General features: G+C 48.9%; 6 protein-coding genes across 13 annotated transcripts in view; 4 read left to right on the top strand and 2 right to left on the bottom strand.

The window, feature by feature from the left end:
- Positions 1-7099, top strand: part of LOC6602761 (protein sidekick) — a 72223-nt gene extending 65124 nt beyond the window's left edge. Inside the window, exons 11-15 of the mRNA XM_026991919.1 lie at positions 1036-4269; positions 4341-4619; positions 5135-5455; positions 5526-5863; positions 5938-7099. Coding sequence (XP_026847720.1) covers positions 1036-4269; positions 4341-4619; positions 5135-5455; positions 5526-5863; positions 5938-6180 — 4415 coding nt within the window. The 3' untranslated portion in view covers positions 6181-7099. The remainder of the gene's footprint in view (positions 1-1035; positions 4270-4340; positions 4620-5134; positions 5456-5525; positions 5864-5937) is intronic.
- A 2528-nt stretch (positions 7100-9627) lies between these two features.
- LOC6602760 lies at positions 9628-10329 on the top strand. Its single transcript, XM_026991943.1, has 2 exons — positions 9628-9879; positions 10051-10329. The coding sequence occupies exons 1-2, from the start codon at positions 9674-9676 to the stop codon at positions 10322-10324; spliced, it is 480 nt and encodes a 159-aa protein (XP_026847744.1). The 5' UTR covers positions 9628-9673; the 3' UTR covers positions 10325-10329.
- A 740-nt stretch (positions 10330-11069) lies between these two features.
- Positions 11070-12253, bottom strand: LOC6602759 (spore coat protein SP65). The gene is made up of 3 exons (XM_002027752.2): positions 12233-12253; positions 12025-12089; positions 11070-11940 (listed from the first exon to the last, which is right to left on the bottom strand). Exons 1-3 carry the CDS (start codon positions 12251-12253, stop codon positions 11070-11072), a joined length of 957 nt encoding a protein of 318 aa, XP_002027788.2.
- Positions 12254-13549: 1296 nt separating this feature from the next.
- Positions 13550-15253, bottom strand: LOC6602758. Its single transcript, XM_002027751.2, has 3 exons — positions 15165-15253; positions 13720-15103; positions 13550-13652 (listed from the first exon to the last, which is right to left on the bottom strand). Exons 1-3 carry the CDS (start codon positions 15214-15216, stop codon positions 13550-13552), a joined length of 1539 nt encoding a protein of 512 aa, XP_002027787.2. The 5' UTR covers positions 15217-15253.
- A 3609-nt stretch (positions 15254-18862) lies between these two features.
- LOC6602757 (mitochondrial 2-oxodicarboxylate carrier) lies at positions 18863-21371 on the top strand. Of its 2 annotated transcripts, XM_026991923.1 has the most exons (3): positions 18863-18981; positions 19053-19260; positions 20371-21371. In XM_026991923.1, the coding sequence occupies exons 2-3, from the start codon at positions 19078-19080 to the stop codon at positions 21118-21120; spliced, it is 933 nt and encodes a 310-aa protein (XP_026847724.1). In that variant the 5' UTR covers positions 18863-18981; positions 19053-19077; the 3' UTR covers positions 21121-21371. The 2 variants fall into 2 exon arrangements, with proteins under 2 accessions (XP_026847724.1, XP_002027786.1); XM_002027750.2 differs by having other exon boundaries at positions 18865-19260; positions 20371-21370.
- Positions 21372-22417: 1046 nt separating this feature from the next.
- LOC6602756 (amyloid-beta-like protein) overlaps positions 22418-25969 on the top strand; it is a 51272-nt gene continuing 47720 nt past the window's right edge. For 2 of the 7 annotated variants that reach the window (XM_026991928.1, XM_026991931.1), the window contains exon 1: positions 23828-24274. In XM_026991928.1, coding sequence (XP_026847729.1) covers positions 24188-24274 — 87 coding nt within the window. In that variant the 5' untranslated portion in view covers positions 23828-24187. Of the gene's footprint in view, positions 22435-23632; positions 23730-23827; positions 24275-25969 lie in introns of those variants that run through there. The other 5 variants (XM_026991929.1, XM_026991930.1, XM_026991927.1 and 2 more) reach the window with 4 other exon arrangements.

Here is a 25969-nt window from a genome sequence, read left to right as displayed (position 1 = left end):
CCCCAAAATGTGGAGATCTCCTCCTATCGAATACCGGCCATTCACACGGGATGTGTTCCGATGTTTCCTGCTCAATTTCACGGAAATTCTACTACAGAAGTCCATCTCTACTACTCTACTACGTAGTTTCATGTTCAGTGACAGTGCCCGACATGATTTCTGTTTAATAATGGAGTTCTCACGATAGTTCTGGTGAACACATATGTATATATGCCTTGTAATTATGATGCATGCAATCATGGATCATGATTTTCAAGAAATCACGAGCGTGCGATACCTTTCCTGTTGGCTTATATCGATAGCTGACAAATCAAAACGCGTCGTCATAGGCATTCATCAGCACTTACAAAATGCCTGATACATGATCCATGATCACAGATACGTTTTCCTGGTGAACAAGTTTCGGTTCAGTGGGCAGCGGAGAGATACTTAAATATCGAGAAATTATAATATCGGACTGTGTTGCTCGATTTTCGAATGCAATCGTTTCTGATTTCTTCTGTTTTGGTTTTTGTATTTAATGATTCGATTGCTTATCGTTTTGTAAGTATAAACTTTGAAATACCTTTACCGCCTTTGATTTGATGTTGTTATTGCAATCATCCAGCCATATAAGAGCATACTATATTATATGTGTACATATGTACGGATGTAGTTTTGTATACTAGTGTAAAGAACTAATGCTGAAACCCTGTATGTATTGTACTTCTAATTGCTATCGTTGTCGTCAAAATCGCATATCGCCATCGCCGCCCGTTTGGGATGATCAAACGCGCGTAGAGTTTCCGCTTTACCGAGGTACATGGTACACACTCACACTCCTCCACACTACACTACACTACCCTAGACTACACTAGAATCCAGAGTCCTCACCAGAGAACACACACACCCACTGAGAACTGGGAGGGCGAAGTACAGACGTGTACAGACTGCGCTCTCCCCGCAGAGCACACACGACACTTGAACACCTCCACATTCCTCCAACGACATTAGAATTCAACCACTGATAGTTTTCCTTTGACTCCAATCCCACAGCTCCGTCGGGCCCGCCTGTAGGCTTTGTGGGCTCCGCACGGTCCATGTCTGAGATTATCACACAGTGGCAGCCGCCGCAGGAGGAGCACCGAAACGGACAGATCCTGGGCTACATTCTGCGCTACCGGCTCTTTGGGTACAACAACGTGCCCTGGTCCTACCAGAATATCACCAACGAGGCGCAGCGTAACTTCCTCATCCAAGAGCTGATCACGTGGAAGGACTATATCGTCCAGATTGCCGCCTTCAACAACATGGGCGTGGGCGTCTACACCGAAGGGGCCAAGATCAAGACCAAGGAGGGTGTGCCCGAGGCACCGCCCACCAACGTCCAGGTGAAGGCCATCAACTCGACGGCGGCACAGATCACGTGGAAGCCACCGAACCCCCAGCAGATCAACGGAATCAACCAGGGCTACAAGATCCAGGCGTGGCAGCGACGGCACGTCGATGGAGAGGAGCGCGACATAGAGCGACGCATGATGACGGTACCGCCCAGCCTTATCGATCCCCTGGCCGAACAGTCGACGGTTCTCGGCGGGCTGGACAAGTTCGCCAAGTTCAATGTGACCGTCCTCTGCTTCACCGATCCCGGCGACGGTGTGGCCAGCCAAATGATGCCGGTGGAGACCCTGGACGATGTGCCCGATGAGATAACGGCCCTGCACTTTGACGACGTCTCCGATCGGTCCGTCAAGGTGCTCTGGGCACCGCCGCGCTTCGCCAACGGCGTACTCACCGGCTATACGGTACGCTACCAGGTCAAGGATCACCCAGAGACCATGAAGTCCTTCAACCTGACTGCCGATGACAACGAGCTGACGGTGAACCAACTGCAGGCGACGACCCACTACTGGTTCGAGGTCTGCGCTTGGACGCGGGTGGGCAGCGGACCGCCCAAAACGGCCACGATCCAGTCGGGGGTGGAGCCAGTGTTGCCGCATGCGCCCACCACCCTGGCCCTGTCCAACATCGAGGCGTTCTCGGTGGTGCTGCAGTTTACGCCCGGTTTTGACGGCAATTCGAGCATCACCAAGTGGAAGGTGGAGGCGCAGACCGCGCGCAACATGACCTGGTTTACCATCTGCGAGATCAGCGATCCCGATGCGGAGACCCTCACCGTGACCGGCCTGATGCCCTTCACCCAGTACCGCCTGCGGCTGAGCGCCACCAATGTGGTGGGCAGCTCTCGGCCTTCGGACCCCACCAAGGACTTTCAGACGATCCAGGCCAAGCCGATGCATGCGCCCTTCAATGTCACCGTCCGCGCGATGAGCGCTCTGCAGCTCCGCGTACGCTGGATACCCCTGCAGCAGATGGAGTGGTTCGGCAATCCACGCGGCTACAACGTCACCTACCGCCAAATGGAGCGCACGGGAAAGCCCTCCAAGCACCCACCACGCTCTGTGATGATCGAGGATCACACGGCCAACTCGCATGTGCTGGAAGGCCTCGAGGAGTGGACCCTCTACGAGGTGATCATGAACGCCTGTAATGACGTGGGCTGCTCCCTGGACAGCGGCCTGGCCATGGAGCGCACCAGGGAAGCCGTACCCAGCTACGGCCCGCTGCATGTGGAGGCCAACGCCACCTCCTCCACGACGGTGGTGGTGCGTTGGGGCGAAATACCGCCCCACCATCGCAATGGCCAGATCGACGGGTACAAGGTGTACTACGCGGCCACCGAGCGCGGCATGCAGGTGTTGTACAAGACGATACCCAACAACAGTTCGTTCACCACCACCCTCACAGAGTTGCAGAAATTTGTGGTGTACCACGTCCAGGTACTGGCGTACACGAGGCTCGGCAACGGAGCCCTCAGCACGCCTCCCATTAGAGTGCAGACGTTCGAGGACACCCCCGGATCCCCGTCCAACGTGAGCTTCCCGGATGTGACCTTTTCGATGGCACGCATCATCTGGGACGTGCCCATGGACCCCAACGGCGAGATCCTGGCCTACCAGGTCACCTACACTCTCAACGGCAGTGCCAATCTTAACTACAGCCGCGAGTTCCCGCCCTCGGACCGCACGTTCAGGGCCACCGGTCTGATGCCTGAGCGCTACTACAGCTTCAGCGTCACGGCCCAGACACGCCTCGGATGGGGGAAGACGGCCTCGGTGCTGGTGTACACCACCAACAACAGGGACCGTCCGCAGGCACCGTCCGGGCCGCAGGTGTCGCGCAGCCAGATCCAGGCCCATCAGATCACCTTCAACTGGACACCGGGCCGCGACGGGTTTGCCCCGCTGCGATACTACACGGTGGAGATGCGGGAGAACGAGGGCCGCTGGCAGCCGCTGCCCGAGCGCGTCGATCCCACCCTGAGCTCGTACACGGCCCTTGGTCTGCGTCCGTACACCACCTACCAGTTCCGCATTCAGGCCACCAACGATCTGGGACCATCGGCGTTCAGCCGAGAGAGCATTGTGGTGCGCACCCTGCCCGCCGCCCCTGCGGTGGGTGTAGGCGGACTCAAGGTGGTGCCCATCACGACCACCTCGGTAAGAGTGCAGTGGGGGGCGTTGGAGACGGGCATGTGGAACGGAGATGCGGCCACCGGGGGATACCGGATACTGTACCAGCAGCTGTCCGACTTCGCCCCGGCACTGCAGTCGACCCCAAAGACCGACGTTATGGGCATTAATGAAAACAGCGTGGTGCTATCCGATCTGCAGCAGGATCGCAACTACGAGATCGTAGTGCTGCCATTCAATTCGCAAGGCCCGGGCCCGGCCACGCCACCAACCGCAGTGTACGTGGGCGAGGCGGTGCCCACTGGCGAGCCGCGAGGTGTGGATGCAACGGCCATATCCAGCACGGAGGTGCGTCTGCGGTGGAAGCCACCGAAGCAGAGCAGCCAGAATGGAGAGATTCTGGGCTACAAGATATTCTATTTGGTCACTTGGTCGCCGCAGGCCCTCGAGCCGGGCCGCAAATTCGAGGAGGAGATCGAGGTGGTCTCGGCCACCGCCACATCGCATAGCCTGGTCTTCCTGGACAAGTTCACCGAGTACCGCATCCAGTTGCTGGCCTTCAATCCGGCCGGAGACGGGCCGAGGTCCGCTCCCGTCACGGTCAAGACGATGCCGGGCGTGCCCAGTGCCCCGCTCAATCTGCGCTTTTCGGACATCACAATGCAGAGTCTGGAGGTGACCTGGGACCCACCCAAGCTCCTCAATGGCGAGATTGTTGGCTATCTGGTCACCTACGAGACCACCGAGGAGAATGAAAGTAAGTCCAATCCACGACCGCAGCTCTGAACCTTTCATCTCAACCTCATCTATCATCTTTATCTCGCATAGAGTTCAGCAAGCAGGTGAAGCAGAAGGTGTCCAACACCACGCTCCGTGTGCAGAATCTTGAGGAGGAGGTCACCTATACCTTCACTGTACGCGCCCAGACGAATGACTATGGACCGGCAGTAAGCGCGAATGTGACCACTGGCCCCCAGGACGGCTCCCCGGTGGCCCCACGCGATCTCACTCTCACGAAGACCCTGTCTAGCGTCGAGATCCACTGGGTCAATGGACCCTCGGGACGCGGCCCCATCTTGGGCTATCTCATCGAGGCCAAGAAGCGGGGTGAGTACTTATTGGAGTTCAGTGATATCTATGGCGGATGGTACATGCTCCATACGAGTATATTTGTTACTTATGCGATGTATCTATATTTTTTATCTATTTCTATACCCTTCTATTCGATTAATCGTTGGTGGCTTGGTTCTAAATCCAAAAATTACTTTATCTATATATTAAAAAAAAAAATCATTCTCCAAATCAAATGCTTGCGTAGAAAATGGAGAGCCCTCATTTATTTGTAAGTATTGCTATCCGGTAGATATTAGAACCGAACTAATAAAGTAACTAACTAACCAAACCCGACCCGATCCCATAATTAGATTTATTCTTTCCACCTCATTTGATATTATATTTCACTGTATACGAGTACGAGTATATTGTATATTCCCTTCAGTTATACCCAAATAATAGCCCATTGCAACACCCAACTAATCGTAGCAAAAAGCAATACCCTTAACATCTTAACGTCTTAACCCTCCCTCAAATCGCAGCTAATAGAACTCCCTATCTTCGCTTAGACGACTCCCGCTGGACTAAGATTGAGCAGTCCAGAAAGGGAACCATGAAGGAGTTTACCGTCAGCTACCACATCCTGATGCCATCGACGGCGTATTTGTTCCGGGTAATTGCTTACAATAAGTATGGAATATCGTTCCCTGTTTACTCGAAGGACTCGATACTGACGCCCTCGAAGCTGCATCTGGAATACGGCTATCTGCAGCACAAACCCTTCTACAGGCAGACCTGGTTCATGGTCTCTCTGGCGGCCACCTCGATCGTCATCATTGTCATGGTCATTGCTGTGCTCTGTGTGAAGAGCAAGAGCTACAAGTACAAGCGTAAGTGGAGGCGTTAACTTGTGGAAGAGATCTTAAGAGTAATCAAATGTGGCCCGTGGGTTTCTTGCAGAAGAGGCGCAAAAGACGCTGGAGGAGTCCATGGCCATGTCAATTGATGAACGCCAGGAGCTGGCTTTAGAGCTGTATCGTTCGCGTCACGGAGTCGGCACCGGCACCCTGAACAGCGTTGGAACTTTGCGCAGCGGAACCCTGGGAACCCTCGGACGTAAGTCTACCAACCGACACCAGCCTGTGAGTGTGCATTTGGGTAAGAGTCCACCACGACCCTCGCCCGCATCGGTGGCGTACCACAGCGATGAGGAGAGCCTGAAGTGCTACGACGAGAATCCCGACGACAGCAGTGTTACGGAAAAGCCATCCGAGGTGAGCAGCTCGGAGGCATCCCAGGTATGTCGGCTCTAATTGTGCGATGGTTTTCGCACTCGTTGGACCAATAATAACATGACTACTCTCTTCCACAGCACTCTGAGAGCGAGAATGAGAGCGTGAGGAGCGATCCGCACTCGTTCGTCAATCACTATGCGAATGTGAATGACTCGCTGCGGCAGTCCTGGAAGAAGACCAAGCCGGTGCGCAACTACTCGAGCTACACAGACTCCGAGCCGGAGGGCAGTGCAGTGATGAGCCTCAATGGTGGCCAGATTATTGTCAATAATATGGCCAGATCGAGGGCACCACTGCCCGGCTTCTCGTCATTTGTCTGACAATCAACCGAATTCTAAGATCTATGCCGTGGTAGCAGCAGCACCGTCATCCGGGAGACTTTTGTCTGAGTTGGAAACGATAACGGAAAATGGAAAACGGAGGCTGAAGCCGACCCGGAGCTGGCGTTGCAGTGGGAGCGTTCTAAGAAGTTGGACACGGAGCTGTGGACGATGATGCGAGCGGGCTAATCACACAACAAAAAATACAAAATCGGACACTGCCCCCTGGCCTGCCTGCAGCTGCTGTTTGGCTCTGCGACTCCCGCTGGTCTTTTCGTTTTCCGGCGAGGCGCTGCTACATGGATAGCTATAGTTATCTATCTGTATGTCCTTAGTTTTAGTTATTAGTTACGAGAGATCTGAGATTTACCAGCATTTAGTTTTAAAGTTTTTAAGTGTGTGTTCGTTCGTTCCCCATGCATCCCCTCAAGCATGACTCTACTCTACGCTCTTTAAGTTATTATTTTTTTGGTAGTAGTATTTTTTTTTAGTATTTATTCTGTTTGTGTGTCCGTTGCCACGTTGTCCCCTGGCACTAGCCACCGCAACTCTTGGCATTTATCGAAGGCGCAGGTCCTGTGATAAAGCGACTCTCGCCCGATCCAATTTTATAAATGATTTTCACGTGTGTTCAGCGCGTGGCACGGCACCTGTGTGGCTGATGAATGGTTCAGCGTGAATGATCTGCTCGCTTAGCCTTGCGCAATCTCATTATGTTTAAACGAAAATCGACAAACTCGCTTGAGGGTAAATATTTTTTTTTTTCGAAAGGAGTAGATAGAGAAGTTTTTTTTAGAAGACGGCCACCGATGCAATCGGTTGGAGGAAAAGTTCTAGTAAATGCTGATGAGAATGAGAAACAGGACGAGGAACAGTAGGAAAAAGGGCAAACAAATAACAAAAATACGCATGCGAAAACAAAAATCATATCTTATAAGAAAAGGTATATATATTTTTTTTTTGGAAGAAAGATAATGAAGAGGAAAAGATTTTATGTGCGGTATGGGCACGATAAGTTGGATGCGCAGAAAAGGTGGCAGCAGCAGCAGCAGCTCCACCGATAGGTTTATACGATAGGTACTTATATGTGTATTCATATAGATATATAGGCCATATTAATGCAATTTTCTTTAAAGTGTAAGGGACAGCAACAAAAACTGCAGCACACAAAACAAACACAAAGAGCGAAAGCGATAGCGATAGCTAGCGAAGGAAACAAAGCGAGTACGACACGAAGTAAGAGATGCAAAAGAAAAGGAGAAGATGCAGATTCTTTCTGAACGAAAGCACGAAAGCGTAGCACTTAGAATGATTGATATACAATATTGTATAATAGCGGGTAAGAGATGATTTTTTTTTCCCGGCTTAGTTTGAGGCGCAAACAAAGCCTGGGTAAAAATCTAGGGTAAAACTCTTGAAATGTTCGATTCGGATCATACATAAATGTAATTTTAATTCTAATTGTAATTGCGTTAATGCAACAGTTCATATCTAATCGTATGTGTGTGAATATGAATATTATAGCGACACGCGTATGTACGCGTGGGTATTGTACATCTATATGTATGTATATTTATATTTATATGTATGTATATGTATTGTATATCTACAACTTAAATGACTGATTATATATTTTCCCTCGATTAATTGTATACTTACTTATATCTCCTTTTTTGTACTAGCCTATGCATTAACTAAGTTTAGACAACTTTGACGCATTTTCGCATGAATGCGGTGAATGTGGTCAATGCCGCCGCGTAATGAGTGTGTAAGGTGTGAGATCAAGGTTTTTCCATGCTGAAATCGATTTTTTGAAAGTTAATCCCTACTTCAAAGACTCGGTGCACAAGTTCATCTCTAGATAAGTAAATGTAATTTTAATTGTTGATTGATGTATTGATTGGACCGATGCTGGAAGGATGCTGCGGACGCTAGCGGAGCGGCAGCGGTGATGGTGATGGGGGAGCTCCAGACACGGGCTGGGCTGGACTCTCGGATTAGTTGAAATCGTCGTGCAGCAAGCGCAAAAGTATTAGAATATTTATAAAGATACCATATAAATGTGTAAATGTACTTGATGAAACATACGAATTCGACTTAATAAATGAAAGTGAAATTAACCAGAAATCGGTTACAATGAGTACTGTTCTGTTGTCGGGAGAGGTACTTACCCTACTGAAGTACCGTACTGAAGTATTAATCGTGAAAATTTCATTCAAGCGAGTTGGATTTACGGCTCTGATCGCTAACTAAATGTAAAGGCTTTGTAAAGGGAAAATAGTTTCCTGTGGTCGGATGAAATCAAGTATGGTATACCCTATACTCAAAATGAATATAGGGCTATATTCGATTTGTGGTAAAAATTGATGTGTGTAACGGCCAGCAGAAGGCGTTTCCGACTCCGTTCGTCCGTCCCTATTAGCGCTAGTTCTCAATGACTATAAGAGCTAGAGCAACGACTTTTTATATCCGGACTTCTGATATGTCACTGTTACAAATCAATTTCAAAACATTGCCCCGCCCACTTCCGCCCCACAAATGGCGAAAATCTGTGGCATCCACAATTTCGACGATACAAGAAAACTAAAAACGCAGAATCGTAGAAGACGACTATATCTTCTAGAATGCAAAATCTAAACCAGATCGTATAAATATCAAAGCCAGAATCAAGAAAACAATTTCATTCTCTCTCGCTTTGTCTCTCTCCAACACACAGGTTTCATGGTCGGCTTTGGCTATTGCAAAAAATGAGTTCCTAGATCTCAGAGACTACAAAAGCTAGTCAACCAAATTTTTGATCTACACTTCTGTGATATCGGACCTTGACGAGTTTGTTTCCACACCCCTTTCCGCCCCCGCAAAGGACGAAGTTCTGGGGCATCGAGAAAACTAAAGACGCACAATCATAGAGAATGACCGTATCTATGAGATTGCTGTATCTGGATCAGACCAGATCATTTTTACGCGGCACCCGACGACACGTTCAGACACGTTTTCTGTCTCTCCCGCACGCATAAATTAACGCTCAATGTAGCCATACTGACTATGTATCGGGTATAAATGTAGAGTTGCGGTCGCCGCAGCAACTCACAGCGTTCCCCTCGTTTTCTTCTAAATTTTCCTGAACCTCGTTCACTCCCGAGACTGGGACATCATCCTCTCTCTCTTATGTCGAATGCAGAGAGTATTCGACAAAGTAAGTCACGTTAAGCTTCTGTATAAGGTCTGGGAATTCCAATTTTTCAATTTCAAATTAGCATAAGTCTCCTAATAAAATCAATCAACAACTTTGTTCAGATATATAATATATTTTTAGTCTGAAACACAAGCTAACAACATCATAATATCATAATTTATTCAGCTCCGATATTTTGTCATAGTAAAATAAGCTTTGAACAAATTTTTTTATATATTTCTCTAAATCAAAATGAATACGATCGATCAGAAGAAAGCAGTGCGTCGAATCCATTCGTGTGGCAATAACTACTATAAAATGTTGGATGTGCCTCAAAATGCCACAGAAGCTCAAATATTAATGTCCTTCAAAAAGATGGCCAAGAAAGTACATCCAGATAAAAATTTCGACCCCAGAGCCACTGAGACCTTTCAAGACCTTCTTAAGGCTAAAAATGTCTTAATGGATAGTACCATGCGCAAAGACTTCGATCAAAAACTACGTTGCAGCTATGGCGAGACCAGGTGGAATCGCTGGGGCAATAGCAAGCGAAGTGGCAGATCAAATGGTGGATCAAATGGCGGACTCGACGCCGGACGTAGTGGCGGCCGATTCTCGTCGTTCAAACCTCAATGGGCCTTTATCGTATTGATAATCTTTGTCTGGATAATTGTCTATCTCTTCTATATTCCCAGCTATAGCCTGATTAGCTCGGAGAAGTTTCCACTAAAGTGCACGACCACTAACATAAAGGTTCCATATTATTTACCACAGAACCGGGACTGCTTCACGAAATATAAACCTTTGGGAAACCTGTGGGAAATCATGGTCGTAAACAATTTTTGGAATACTATGCGGCATGCATGCAATGCGGAGATGCATTATCGTGATACCTTGTTGGAGTATGCTCGCAAAATGCAGATGCCGTCGTGTGACAAGCTGGACTTTTTTACAAACGGATACTACTAAATTTATTTTCGATAACTAAATATGCTATAAGCTCAGCGATGATAATCTCGTTTGTTTTAATTATACCCGATACTCAAAATGAGTAGTGGGGTGTTTTAGATTTGTGGTGAAAATGGATGTGTGTAACGTCCAGAAGGAATCGTTTCGTATATTAATCAGCATGAATAGCCGATTCGATTGAGCCATGTCTGTCTCTCCGTCCGTCCGTCTGTAGTGCTCAGATACTATAAGAGCTAGAGCAACGACATTTTGTATCCGGACATCTGTGATATGTCATTGTAACAAGTGTTTTCCAAAACTTCACCACAATTTCATAATTTTTATGGTAATACTTATTTTATTAGTTTTGTTGTGAAGATGAATACCATTCCCTCCTCCCCTCATAGCGGATAGCAATTCCAAAATACAGAGAGATACATCAGACATTAAGAATCATAAGCTGACATATGTATGTACATACTGACTGACTAAAATATGCCTCAATGATATTAGCTGAAACTGCAGAATATTGCATATCGTTTTGGCCGTGCAATCGCTTTGATAAAAAATGAAAATAAATTAAATATAAACTTTACCGTTTTTAAGGCTCGCAATTTATTTTCACGGGGAATAAATGTGAGAAAAAAAAGAGTTTAGGGAATTTTAATCATAAGATATAGCTAGAACTGACATATCCACCCGTGCTCAAATCAGTCAAAGTCTTATTAATACTATGGAGTGGACGTGACTGGGCAGGCGGCGTTGACTAAACGGGGCTATTCGATGTCGTCTCCTGGGGGTCGGGCAGTGCTTTGGTGACACCTTCATCCTCCTCCACGTCATCGTCATCGTCATTACCCTCAGGGTCTCCTTCCACCTCTGCATCCACATCCACATCCACAACCGCGTCAGCCTGCATCTCATGGCTGTCGATGTGACGCGCCGCCGGGTTGGATGTGGACGCACTGCCAACGGCTACTGGAGCGGCAGAGGTGAGGGAGTTGCTCAGGCTGGGCACGCTAACGGGGCACATGCAGGGCACGAACTGGATGCGAGTGCCACCCGCTCCCGGTCCCACTGCCACCCCCGGCTCCGCCAACCCTCCCTGCGGCTGGTAGTTGAAGTAGTCCGGGTACGGATACTGGGGTCGGGCGTTGTACAGATTGTTCACCCGCCGGGTGTATGTCGGATACTCTCCATAGCGCAGCAGGGAAGATGAGGATCCAGAGGCCCCGCCCGAGGAGAACGAGGCTCCTCCCGAGATGCTATTGGCGGGAGGAGGCGCCGTGGTTGTGCTGCTGGTAGTCGTAGTCGGTACCGGGGTCGTTGTCGTCGTAGTGGTGGTAGTGGTCGTCGTGGGAGCGGGTGTAGTGGTGCTAGTAGTGCTGCTAGTGGTGGTGGAGCTGCTGGCCGGCGGCGTCACGCCTGGCTTGGCGGCGACGTCGTGCCGCCTGGCAGCCGCGTAGCTGGTCACAGCATAGGGGTCGTAGTGCGGACTCGGCGAAAGGAGCGGCGTCTGAGCGGCTCCGAAGCCAAAGAAGGGGACGCTGAAGGGTCCGCCCGCCAGCGGCTGGTACGTGTATGTGCGGAAGTAGGTCAGCGGGATCTGCTGGAGCATCTGTGCATTGGGTGCTTCCCTGAGAGCAGAAGGGTATACATGAGGGTTAGGATATACTCGTATTATCCTCCAGAACCTCCAGAGACTTGTGTTAAGGACTCACGTTGTGGTCTTGGGCCACCAGAAGGCACTGGCGCCGCCCTTCCCAGACCCCAAAACGGCGAAGATCTGTAAATCAAGATAAAGAATCGCATGAGTCTGGGAAATCCATTTCTTCTGATTCTTTTGTCTGTCTTTTGTCTTTGGGGGTTTCCCCATCGTTTCACTATGTGCAGGGGGTTCGATTTTACCCCTATTTTTCCTTCACATACCACAAAATATTGTTGCCACATTTTAGATTTGCAATGCACTTCACTAGGACGAGTCCCGTATCCTTTGGGAGTGTAATAAAAAAAAAAAACCAACAAAAACAATCTGTGAATCGTTCTGTGTTATCGGGTATCTGCTCGAGAACCACTCGCGTTCGCTGTTGCTTTTGTTCTAAGGCCAGAAAGAGTCGCGACCCGAGCTTTTATAGCCACCATCTCGGATCAGCCGACATATGGGATTGGAGTGAGGATGGGGATGGGTGTAGGCTCAGCAGCGTCTTTGACTGCCCCACAGCAATGTGGGGCTGGCTAGAACATAAAGGGCCGACACCAGGCCAAGCGGGTTTCTGCCTGGAGTTGGAGGCACAGCTCGTAGAACAACGAGAAAATTAATTGCAGCCCTGAAGAGTCTCCGTGTTGGGCAGAGCGAAAACTAAGCTGGGAAATCAATAATAATAATGAACGTGCGTCCAGTCCAGCATGGAGAGCCACATCATTGACAAAATGATTGAATGAATGATGGATCCGATGCCTGGTCGGCCTAGAGGTACGGGAGGTACAAGAGATACCTTTGCAGCCAGCAGCGAGCGGGGAAAGGGAAGGGGGCACGGCTCGAAGGGTCTTCGATGGGGATCGCTTGAAAGGGCCGCACCGCACCGCACACCATTCGATTGGCCATAAAAATTTGTTGATGACTTTTCCCCGGGCTGCCCCTCCCACCACACCCGAAAAGTTTCCCCCTGCTGCTGTTGTTTTCCGTCTTGCTTTTTAACACATTGAAATTTGTTTTTCTTTCTGATTCTGATTCGGAGTTCAGGAATTTGGGTCATACGCCTGCCCGACGAGGCCTCTGCCCTGCATTGGGCATTCTTTCGCACAGCCCGATGGGGCTATGGTTATGCAACTGGGTGTGTATGTCATTCATGGGTCACCCAATAGAGATGTTCCATTCTTCGGCGCCCTTTCTTTAGAGTCCATTCCCCGATCCCCGGTTTACGATCACTTTCCAAAGCAAGATCGTACCACTCTTTGTGTCCCCCAGGAATTTATGGCTGCTCTTTATGGTTTGTATGACTGTTCTACTTTAGGGTACTATTACCATCTAAACTGTCTCAAGGGGAGATCTTTCTTTGGTCTAAAATGTGTATTTTGGAGAGGCGTTAATGATCATCTGAATCATTGTCATAATTCTCATGAGTTTCAGGGAGTCCACACAATGACATCTTTGATCTAAGTCGGACTCCTTCCACTCCTCTACGAGTATATCACTTCCACGTGATTTTGTACAGTCTTTATTTGCTACATTTAAAGCACTATACACTATCTTCGTGGTCTGAATGCACTCTCTATGTACTTGGATGTGTAGTACTTGGTATGGTTGTCCGTTCCCATTCCCGGCCATCGGTGATGAGGTCCCTTGTACCTGAAGATCAAAGAGCAGATTGAGATCGTTGGGGAGTGCGTTGGCCCCAGACCCTTTGAAGACTTACCGCGAGTTCAGGATGAACCAAGTGCTGGGTGCCTGCTCAGAGGAGCTCCTCGCTGATCGTTCGATCTTCTCCTGCTTCTCCTCCACCTGGGACTCAATCTGAAGCTGGGACTGGGACTGGTGCTGCGGCTGGAGGAGCTTGCCCAGCGTGTAGACTGGAAAGGCATAGTATTCCCGCTTCAGGGCATATCGGGAGCTCAGTCGCTGCGGGGGGGAGATAGTGGTGCTGTCCAGCGCGTCAGATTCGGGTCGCTCCAGGCTCTCATCGAAATACACGATCTGGAAGGGACTGACGCTGGTTGAGGTGGATATTTCCTGCTGCTCGACCTCTTCCACAGCCTCGGGCGGATCATCCTCTGTCAGCCAGTTCTGCACCTGTGTTTCCTCCTCCTGGGGCTCTTCCTCCTCTTCCAGCTGCTGCTCTGCATCGGAGCCTGAGTAGTGGCGGTGGTTGTCTCCAGTGGATCGCCGGAGCACCGACTGCCATTGGACTACCTCCTGGGGCGAGTGGAAGGCGTTGTACTGCTTTGCCTTTTTCCGCTTCCGTTTCTTTTGGCTTCGCGGCAGCTGCGTCTCATAGGACGTGGGCAATGGCGTGGTCGGTGGCAGCTCCGTGGTTGTGCTGCTGGTGCTACTGGAGGTGGTGATGGCCTCGTGTGCGTAGAAAGGAATGAGGGTGAGGTTAAGCAGCTGGCGCTGGCCGGGCATCCGGAACCGCTCTACGATTGGCTTGGGCCGAAACATGGGCGTCGAGGGGGGGTAGAGCACCTGGCCGGGAACCGGCTCCTGCATTGGATAGCGCTGGCCACTCAGCATAGTGTTCAGGATCATCTCGCCCCTGGTCCCATTGTAAATGAAGATGGGATGCTCTGCCCCGGCCAGGGCATTGTCCCCCGGCCCGTTGTCGAAGACGGGTAGGTGCCGGCGCTGATGGCTCAGCCTGCGGAGGCTTCGGGTCCTGCTCGGACTCGCTCTGCGCTGCTGTACATACTGGTGCGGCAGCTGCAGGCGCTGCGGCATCATGAACCGTCGCTGGGGCAGCGAGGCAGCAACAGCACGAGTCGCAGCGGGACGCTCCTCGTGGCGCACCAGGAAGGTAATGGAGCCCGGCTCCTGAGTATGTCGCCGCCATCCTACGGGCTTTCTGGTGGTGGTCGCATAGTCCGCCTCCGCGCGCTCTTCTCGTTGCCTCTTCGCCAGCCCATCCTCGAGTATCCAGAGCGGGCGCTGCTCCGCCCCTAGGGCGTAGGGTCCCAAGGCAGTGCTCCAGTGGATCAGCTGCATTAGCCGCAGCAGGGCCAGTGTCCAAGTGGCAATCGCCTCCATGTGAATGGTCAAAGAGGGACAGTAAGCCCATGGCTTTATACGGTCCACGTTGGGCTGGGCTACGGTTGGATTGGGGTTTGGGTTCATTTTGAGTTCCGGTTGGACTATGCCGTAACTTACTTTCGTTTTGGGCGAAAATCGCACAACTCGTTCTGGGCTCGGAGTGGGTCATGAGCCAGTTGCCAGGTGGGTAACACAGTGGGTCAAGTCTCAACCCACTCCGAACTGGGTAGAAGGTGCCTCAATATCTGCACCAATTCGAACGGTTCTAAGAGGATCTGTTGCTTTTGTAGGATCCCCTTAGCATAGATTAGAGGCTTCTGTCTGTAAGTAGTCGTACAGCTGCCAGCTCAATCTCTATCTCCATCTCCATCTCCTTCCGAATCATCGCCTGGACAGCTGTCAAAACTGAGATTAATCAAAACACTCTTAACTGATGCCTGCGATGGTTCCCCCCACTCTCCTTTGGAAGTGAAATTCTGGGGGATTCTTTGATGATCAGCGGTTCTAAACAACCTTCAACCTATCTCCTCTCTGGGTTTCGTTTTGCGCTCTGGTTTCTGCCTTGGCCTTTGGGGCAACTTGTTTCTCAGGGCCCGAGCTGGGAGCCGCGCAAGTGTGGAACAAGTGGAACGTTCTACCCAAAAATGGGGTTAATAGCCTTTGACAGACAGACGAACCGCCGCGGCGGACAGACGGCCCCGGGCGATCGTGAGTTCTCACTTTGGAACTGCCCATGGGCCTATGGGCCTATGGGCCAATGGGCCAATGGGAAGATGGGTACGGTACTCACTAATATATGTACGTACACTGGGAAATGGAAAATGGAAAAATGATTTATTAGCCTGTATCGGGGCTTTGATCGATCAATCGGCGCTTGCATGGTGCATGCCACATGTAGCGCTTGTAAAACTCGGGCTAATTACAGAATGAGAAAATTCATTTTCGTGGCAGGGATTCTGTGCTCTGTGCATCTCCAGTCGAGATCAAGAGAAAGACGAGAAATTGCCCAAGCGAAATGAGTTTCCCAGCCACAATCGGTGTCCGATCCATTCAGAGTTCGATCCATTCATGCCCTTGCCTTGTATTGTTTTATTCTTGTTGGATAGCTAGCTGCCGTTGAGGATCGCCCAGCTGGACTCAATTGATGGCGTGACTTGACAAGATTATTAGGCCAGGGATTGGGCAGTTCCTGCTCAGCTCAGGTCACTCCGTGCGGAGAGCTCCCTGGATTAATTCGCTTTTAATGGTTTCTAATGCGTTTTAAATTCCCCAAGTGTCGGAGACTTTCGATTCGGAGACTCTCTTGGCTCAGCCTCAGCCTCAACCTCTGTTCTAGTCTCAGTCGCAGTCCCAGTTGAGAGCCTCTAAACGCTTGGCTTAATTTGAGGTTCGGTTCTGCAGTTGAAGTAAATATCTTAAATTCCACACATCCATTCATCCACATCCACATCTACTCGTATCTGTTCATCTATACGTATATATCTATGTATTTATCAGTCACGCCAACTCGTGCCTATAATTAACAGCCAGAAATATTTGGACAATCATAAAACACACACACACACATACAAACCCTGATGGATGGACAGAGATGCAGATGCAGATGCAGATGCAGAGTTGGGGGAGCCAAAAGAAAGGCATCTAAATCATAGGAATAGTCTGAAAGGTTCTCCATCTTGCCGAAAGGCAGAAAGGCCGAAAGGGTGGGAGCATTTTTGACACCAACAATTTGTTCTATCAATTTGGTATAGAATGCATTTTATGTAAATGAAAGTTGTCCTCAATCGACGAGACGAGTATCTCGTGGCTCCATGGCCGATCTCTCTGATTGATGTCCGGCCTGCAGTGAGCTATGAACAATAAACCAATCAAGAGCCCTAGCTAGATCAACAGATGAGCGGATGACCAGATGCAGATACATCTTCCATCCAAAGATAAAACCACGCTCTGGCTACACTTGCGCTCTGACAGATGTGGAAAATGTCAAACGATTTGTTTGTTCATTGTTTTTACCTTTCTCCCTTTCTCTTTTTCTCTCTGTCTATCTGTTTGTCTCTGAGCTTACGGGTATTTACATGGGTGAGGAACATCGTTAATGCGATGCACAGATAAGCTATCTAATGGATGCAATATTGCCCGGGCTGGTCTGGTCTGGTCCGGTGCTCAGGTGTAGAGATTCTTATCCGGAGGTGAAGAAGGAGCTAGTGGCTAAATGGAAACGTTTCTTTAAGAAATGTAAAGCATGTTTGACGGCTCTTGAGATACCACTTTGGTTCTAAGGAGATCTTTGGCATGTGACATCTGATAACGAAAGACGGACACACGATTACTCGTACAAATCAAAAGATGATATTTTCAAGAGGAGAGAAGGATGAATGCCATAAGCGAATGGATAGAAGGCATTTTGAATGTCTGGTTTGTCGCTTCATTTAACATAATATTAGACAATCAATCAATCAATCTTTTTATCTATCTATCGATCTATCTATCTATCTATCTATCTATGTATCTATCTATCTATCTAGCTATCTATATATCCCTTTATAATTAGCTGCTATCCATCCTCTATCTTATCTTTTCACACAATTCGGACCTGCAGCCACTCACTCGTTAAACGTCGTTCATGCTCGTTCGTGCTTCAGCTATTTTACAGATAACCGAATTGTGTTTTTATACCCGATACTCAAAATGAGTATTGGGGTATATTAGATTTGTGGTAAAAGTGGATGTGTGTAACGTCCAGAAGGAATCGTTTCCGACCCCATAAAGTATATATATTCTTGATCACCATCAATAGCCGAGTCGATTGAGCCATGTCTGTCTGTCCGTCCGTCCGTCCGTCCGTCTGTCTGTCCGTCCTCTTCAGCGCCTAGTGCTCAAAGACTATAAGAGCTAGAGCAACGATGTTTTGGATCCAGACTTCTGTGATATGTCACTGCTACAAGAATATTTCAAAACTTTGCCCCGCCCACTTCCGCCCCCACAAAGGGCAAAAATCTGTGGCATCCACAATTTCGACGGCACGAGAAAACTAAAAACGCAGAATCGTAGAAGTCATCTTCTTCTTACAGAGTGCAAAATCTGAACCAGATCGTAATCAATTTGCACTGGCTACGCAGCGCCCGACGTCACGCTCAGACTGATTTTCTGTCTCTCTCGCACGCACTCTTTGTCGTTTGACTTATTACGGGTATAACTGTAGAGATGCGGTGTCCGCAGCAACTCACAACGTTCCCCCTCGTTATTTCTCTAGTATATTCCACTCGTACATCGATTTCCTAATCTCTTTATCATAAGAGACACAGCTAGATAGTCAGTCACTTGTACGGGCTTTCTAAGATTTGCAGAAGCTCCCTCAGGCTCATCAAAATTTTCCATTGACAGTTCCCTGCGCCCAGTCCCTCCCACACCAGCCACTGCCCAAAAAAGAGCTTGCTCTCTGTGTATCTTTCAGATAGATCTTTGGAGCTTTTTCAGCGATCTGAGAGAACCATAATCAGAATCTAAGGCAAGAGAAGAGCTTTTCGCACGATCGAATCGGCAAATTCAATTAGCGACAGCCCACCCTGCGAGCACTTCCAGCACATGCCACTACCGGTTCTTTGTTCTCTGTTCTCAGTTCTCCGGCGAAAGCTTAGCCCCGACCCCGTTCCAGCACACCTCGCCACCCCTTGAACCACCAAACCCCTGTTGGATTTACCGAATTCCTCTGCTCGGACGGGGCTCGGCCTCTGCCGCGACCTACGGTTCGGGTCCGGCAGCTGCTTCGGCGCCGCGCGCAGTGCGAATTGCGTTCTCGAAGCGTGCGGCGGCCCCAGAGCGTTCCACGTATCATTTAGTTAATATTATTTACTTTTTTCCCGATTGTTCTTCTGGCTGTGAGTGCTGCTTTTGTACTACTGCCTGTCGCCGACACTTGCAATCGGATAACAAAGTGAGCACTGACCCACTGAACACAAGCCACTTGAAATTCGAAGTTTGAAAAATTCGTTCGTATCGATAAAGAACTGAGCAGAACTGAAGGCAAAAGATGACTTCTCAGGGCGTGCAGACACATGATATATCGGCAGCGAAGCGTGCCGCCTTCCAGGTGCTGGCCGGCGGATCGGCCGGCTTCCTGGAGGTCTGCATCATGCAGCCACTGGACGTGGTCAAGACGCGCATACAGATCCAAGCAACACCGGCCGTCAGTGCCGTCACTGCCGTCACTGAGGTAAGTACTTTGGTACTGGTATCCGCCAGTGCCAGCTGTTTTCACAGCTGGCGTTTGGAAAAGGGCACAGCAAGGTCACGACCCACCCACCACGAACCACTCGCCAGACAAGTCTAGACTTTCCAAAATTATCCACAAATAGTTATGCTCTCTTGCTCTCTCTCTCTCTCTCTCTCTCGCTCTGTTTCTCTCTCTTTCCGGGTTGACATTCCCTCGATGGGCAATCCATATTTATCAGCCCCAAGAACTGCTCCGAACAGAACGGAACGACCACAGCCGACAGTCGTGTCGCGCGTCTTATCAGCCGCGTCAGACCCGACCCCACGCCCATGCCAGACACGCCGAGTCCGGCCCTCTGACTGAGCACAGGGCCCCAACAATCGAAATGGAAAACTAAAAACTTTCGATTCCGGCAGGGCTGTAGGCGTAGTCTCGTATGTTCAGCACTGGACGCGTGTTCCTTGGAACCAATGATAACAGACTCAAAGTTTGGGGATGGAAATGTTTTATGTTGAATTGCTAGCAAACCCACACTGCTTATCTAATCGGAGTTATTATGAGAATGTTTTCTACATCTTTGGGTTACCTCGTAAAAACCATTAAGCTGATAATTCTTTGGTTGTGTAGAAGATTTTGTAGCAAGGATAGATATAGGGGCTATAAGGGATATGCAGAATCCCGACTGCAGTGAGGATCGAGTGTGGAAAAGCTTTGCTCTAGTCTTCCCGGCAAAACAAAGCAATATCTTTATTTCGAGACGGAATTTTATTTTCCCCTGCATCATATATGTACGTACATACATATGTACATAAATTCGTAGTAGAAGAAGATTAAATAAATTTATGGATGCAAGCAAATGCAAAAGAAAAAACTCAAAGTGTCACACAGAAGGGGGAAACAAGCACAGAAGAAATGTGGGACAATGCACTCGGTTTTCGTAAAGTTGTCCAGTCTGTGGCAGCCTTGCGTGCCGTGGGCAAAGAGCTGAGAGTATATATCAACAGATCAGCAGAGAATATCGAAAAATGTTTGCACCATACCATATATTTCTATATCTATTAAGAGAAAGAGCGACAGCAGCCTAACCATCTCTTATCATCATTCTTTCAGGTACACTACAATGGCGTCTTCGACTGCTTCTCAAAGATGTATCGACAGGAGGGAATCAGCTCGTACTGGAAGGGCATCATGCCACCGATCCTGGCGGAGACCCCGAAGCGCGCCATCAAGTTTCTAGTGTTCGAGCAGACGAAGCCGTTGTTCCAGTTCGGATCTCCGACACCCACTCCGCTCACCTACTCGCTGGCGGGCTTGACCGCGGGCACCCTCGAGGCCATCGCCGTGAACCCGTTCGAGGTGGTGAAGGTTGCCCAGCAGGCTGATCGCCAGAAGAAGATGCTCAGCACGTTCCAGGTGGCGCGTGGGATTGTTCAGCGCGACGGTCTCGGGCTGAATGGCCTTAACAAGGGCGTGACCGCGACTATGGGCCGCAACGGAGTGTTCAACATGGTTTACTTCGGGTTCTACCACAGCGTTAAGAACGTGGTGCCCGAGAACGACGACAAGACTCTGGAGTTCCTGCGCAAGGTGGCCATAGGCTTCACGGCCGGCACGCTGGCCTGCTTCGTGAACATCCCCTTCGACGTGGCCAAGTCGCGCATCCAGGGACCACAGCCAGTGCCCGGTCAGATCAAATACCGCGGCACCCTCAGCTCCATGGCCACCGTCTACCGGGAGGAGGGCTTCCGAGCCCTCTACAAGGGTCTCGTGCCAAAGATCATGCGCCTGGGACCCGGCGGTGCCATTCTCCTTCTCGTCTTCGAGTACTCCTATGAATACCTCCTGCACAACTACTCCTAGTCCTAGTGGAACATCCGACCCTCCCCAACAGCATAATTCTAAGACCTCTTTTTTTTTTTTTGCGTCTTGCTAAGCATTTTGCTATATAGATACATACTAGGTACTAAATATTTGATGGATCGATCAGATCGAGGAATGAAGACACATTTTGATGTGTGATTTGTTTGTTGTATTGTCTGTGAATCAACACGAAAAATAATAGTGTTGAAATGAAAATAAAAACGGTCTACCATGCCAAAAAACATTAAAAGTCAATGAAAACTGATTTCCTTATCGTATTGTCCCGATACTATTGTCTAAATATATTGAAAGTTAACCAATTTACCTGATTGAAATACAATTGGATTAGATTTGAAATATTTTTCTTTACTCTTATCTCCAAATGAAAGATTATTATTTATAAAAGTCTCTCTAAGATACTATCTATCTACTATCTAAAAGAAATATCCCAGAAAAGTGGCCCAATCTCGGCTAATAGTCGATTTTTTAACTTTTATTACCACGGTATTTGGTAACGTAAAGCCATCAGTAACGTACATCAGATGCAGGAACGGTTTTTCGATTTAGTAACTTGGAAAATTAACGCCTAATATAAATGTTATTCTGATTCCAGACACAATTTTTTTCCACAATTTGTCTTTTTCATTATTATATTTATTATTATTATTATTTAAACGTACGCCAGAATGGAAAATTTAAGAACTACAAATTCTAGTACATCTCCCAAGCAGCAGATGGCAGCAGCTGACTCTTTGACATGTAGAGGAAGCTGCATGGTTTGTGTCTAAATAAACTCATGTGTCATATAGTTGGCGCCACTTATTGAAGCCAATAGCTAGATGGCGTCGGCAGGGAAGCCAAATGGCGGCATTTTCGAATCCCTTAAAGTGCCGTTACTACGCTGTACTGTGTGTTTTTGTGTGTGTGTGTGTGTGTGTGTGTGGGATTCCCTCTTTAACAGCATTTCCCCGGAAACGTTCCTTTTAAACGGAAGCCCACGCGAATTCGGTTCGATTTTGAACCGGTTTAACCACCCTGGTTTCGACAACAGCCAAGCACCTGCTGCTGCTTCTCGGGCTTCGCTCGCTGGCTGGTGTTACATCCACGAGGTTACATTGCACAGGCCAATTCCCAATTCCACCCCCGTGCCAGTTTCGCGCTTAATATCGATCCTGGGCACGCGCCGTGCGCCCCAGCGCCAACGAGTCGAATCGAGTTCGAAGGAGCAGAAGCCACTGGGCGCCCACTGAAGGCGACGAGTTGCTCATGTGGTCGGTGCCACTCGCAGTCGTTTGTGAGCGTTCGCAGCGCAAGGTACTTACAGCTCCAGCTCTCCAAGCCATCAACTGGGATTGGAACTGAGACTGGGACTGAGAATCTCAGTCCACAGCTCCCAAGCTCCCGCTCTCACCAGCCTGGCTCGGAGAGCTACCGAGAGAGAGAGAAAGACACTCAAACACTTACCCAGAGAGAGGGAGAAAGAGAGAGAAACGAGAGGGAGAAAGAGAGACAGAGACAAGAGAAGAATTCAATTACCACCAAACTGTTTTGTTGTTGTTCTTGTTGTGTCGGAACTAAAGAATTGTTGTATCCTTTTTTTTTGCTGTTCATAAAGTTGTTGTTAAAGTGCGAGTGCAAAGCGAAGAGAATAAAAGAGCAGATAAACAGAGAAACTGAGTGATAACAAAATTCTCACAAAAACCGAAGAAACGAAAAAGAAAACTTATATCGAGTTCGATTTGTTGTGCCAATTTGACAGAGAAAAAAAGCATAAACCAATTTTCCTTTTGCTGCTGAATCCGAGAGAATTGTCCCCACTGCGCAGGACTGATGGGAGCGTGGAAGAGTTCAAAAGAAAGAGAGAGAGAGAGAGAGAGAAAGTGCGTGCGCAGAACCCCCATGTGGACGAGGGCTGTTGCAGGGGGGAGTGAATATTTGCGGTCTTGCGTGGGAGCTGCTGGCCCAAGTAACGGAACGGAATGAAACGAAAAGACACGAAACGATTCGAACGATACGACATGGAGCTAGCCAAAACCAGAGCCAGGTTGCAGCTGATATTTTCGAAGAGCTGGGGGCAGAGAAGCATGAGAGACTCCATTACAGAATGGTGGGGGGTTGTGGCGGAAATTATATAACTTGATACATTTTTAAATGGGTGAAAAAATGGAATTGTGTAGTTATAGATGCCACTCATTGAGTTTGTGGGTGATGTACGATGCAATTTACAGGGATTCTTTAAAAAAATCCCAGCCGCAAGACAACCAACGAGTACGGGACACACACACACACACACACGCAAGAACAGAACATACAATGGCAGTGGAGAGGCGAGAGCCCTAGCGCACTCACTTGCTCTCTCCCTCTTCCTCTCCATCAGTATTATTCTCTCTCTCTGCGTTTCCATCTACTACGTTCTACAATCAAATACTACGACGAAACACACACGTAGACACATACACGAGCAGTCGGATTCCACAGTTGACGTTTTCCGTTGCATAGCTTTTGGGGCAGCGCAAAAGGAAAGCCAACGCGGAGGAAAACGCAATCAGAGACACAAGCAGTGAAACAACTTAAGCGCCACAAATCGAAATCAGAGACCGAGCCAAATCGTAACGAAAAACGAAACGAAACGAAACGAAAAGCACACGAAACAGGGGACAAAAGAAAGAACCCACAAGAAAAGAGCTATACAAAAAGAAAGATACAAAGAAGTTAAGGTTTTTTGTTCATTCGTTCGCTTGCTAATGAATTTTTCTGTTGTTGTTTTTTTTTTGATTTCTTGTTGTTGCCGCCGCTGTTGCCTCGTTGCCTCGTCATCGGTCTGCAGTTGCAGCATAGTGTTAAACGAATAAGCCACCAAAGCAAATACTCGTACAATTAACCCGAGCAGCCCGAGACATCCGTTCAGAGACAGCCGCATCTGCAGCCAGAGGAGCCGGATTCCCTTGGAGAAGGAGGAGCAGTTCGACAAAGACAAAGACCAAAAGAAGGCGACACAGCCGCACAGCACAGCACAGCACAGCAGAGCCGAGCAGAGTTGAGCCAAAGGCCGAAAAGAGTGCGAACAATGTGCGCCGCTCTGCGTCAACGCAATTTGTGGCTGCGGAGCCTCTGGGCCGTCGCCGTGGTCGTCCTGGCCATTGGCACTGTTCAGGTGAGTCACCCAGTAAAGCATTCTTGTCCCAGTCCCAGTCCCAGTCCCGGACCCACTCTCAGCCCCCTCTCAGTTCTGGTCCCGGCCAACGAAAGAGTACGCCGAAACCGAAACTGAAACTGAAACAGAAACACAAATCCCAACCACACAGCCAGCCATACACATATATAGACACACACAAATACGCTAATACGCACAGAGAGGCACATACACACACTCACTCAGTGAAAGACAAGGAGACAGATACACAAACACTCGAGCAGGGACCTGTGTTCTGGCCGTGGGCAAAGCAGCCGCAAAGTATGCTTCGAAAAATGTGCCATCGCTTAGCAGCGCACCAGCAGCAGAGGCAGCAGAAGCAGCAGAAGTAGCAGAAGTGGCAGAAGTGGAGTGCGGAGGGAGGTGCCATCCACCAGCTCTTGCCAAAACTAACCAGTCGACAGAAGGCGCGAGTGTGCGCAAATATTGGCTTAATTGAACCGTTTTCTTTTCGTCGTCTGTTTCGTTTTTCGTTTTTCGCCTTTCGTTCTGGCTTCTGAAATGGCCTTTTTTGGCCGAAATCAGCTTACACAACGCTGGCACGGCCCAGACAGCAGTTAGCAGCTGCCCTCCAACCAATTTGCATATGAGCAGGGGCAGACCATCCGCCCCACAGCCATCGACTGTCGGGAGGTGCACTGTCCGTCATCCAACTAATGATGGCAGTTAAGCATTTTGATTTGGTGCCACCATAAATTTCCCTATCATTTTAGCTATTTTCCTTTTGGCTTCGGTTTTCCAAGCGAACAGTAGAGAGACACAAATTGCTCACAATTAGAAAGGAATCATCCTGGAAATCGAATGCAGACCAGGATGGGGCCGGTAGCAGTCCCATCTTCAATATCAATTGATTCCCTTTCTCAGATACCAGTCCCTATGCCGTTCCCATTCAATTGCTTTCAATTATTACCAAACTCAGCAGCAACAGCTCGGATAGACCCCAAGCTCTGAGGGATAATCCACAAATTGTGCGGTTTCCTTCGTCGAGCTCCTCAGATTACGACTTGAATAGCACTCTCTATTGCCGCTTCCACTGCTTCCACTGCTTCCACTGCTTTTTCGTTTTCTCTTCTGCTGCGTATTCATCAATTCCTGGACAGACACACAGATACGAACGCACACAAACACACATGCGTAACGGAATATTGTTGGCTTAAACTGAAATGCTTTTTTGAAATCATTTCAAAACAATTTCAGCTCGGGGTCGAGACGTCTCCCTGTTCCTGCTCCAGCTCCTGCTGGTACTTCTGTCTGTTCGCACTGCTCGACCCACAATCAACGACGTGCCTGGCCTTAACAATTCTCCGTATTTTCTCTTAAATAACTCAAAGCAATTTGCCTTGGCAACGGACAACGGACAGCGGACAGCAGACAGCAGACAGCACCGGCCCGAACTAGAGCGTTTTGTGGGGAGACAAAGACCTTATCAAATTCATATACATTCAAGCTTAAGTAATGTAAAGAAAGGAGAGCAGAGGGTGGAGCCGGAGATGGAGCTCTGAAGGATGCGAATCCTGGCCAGGGGAGCAGCTAAGCTGCTTTATGGGGGCGCCTTCTCCTCCTTCTCCTTCTCCTTCTCCTCCTCTTGCTGCGGCTTCTGCTTTCTGCTCCTCTTTTACTCCTTTCAGGGCTTGTGTTTTGTATGCAGTCTGCAAT

This window comes from Drosophila persimilis, unplaced genomic scaffold, assembly GCF_003286085.1.
Source record: "Drosophila persimilis strain 14011-0111.01,24,50 unplaced genomic scaffold, DperRS2 tig00000697-arrow-arrow-pilon, whole genome shotgun sequence".
Taxonomy (NCBI): Eukaryota; Metazoa; Arthropoda; class Insecta; order Diptera; family Drosophilidae; genus Drosophila; species Drosophila persimilis.
This window is presented reverse-complemented; position numbering and strand designations above follow the sequence as displayed.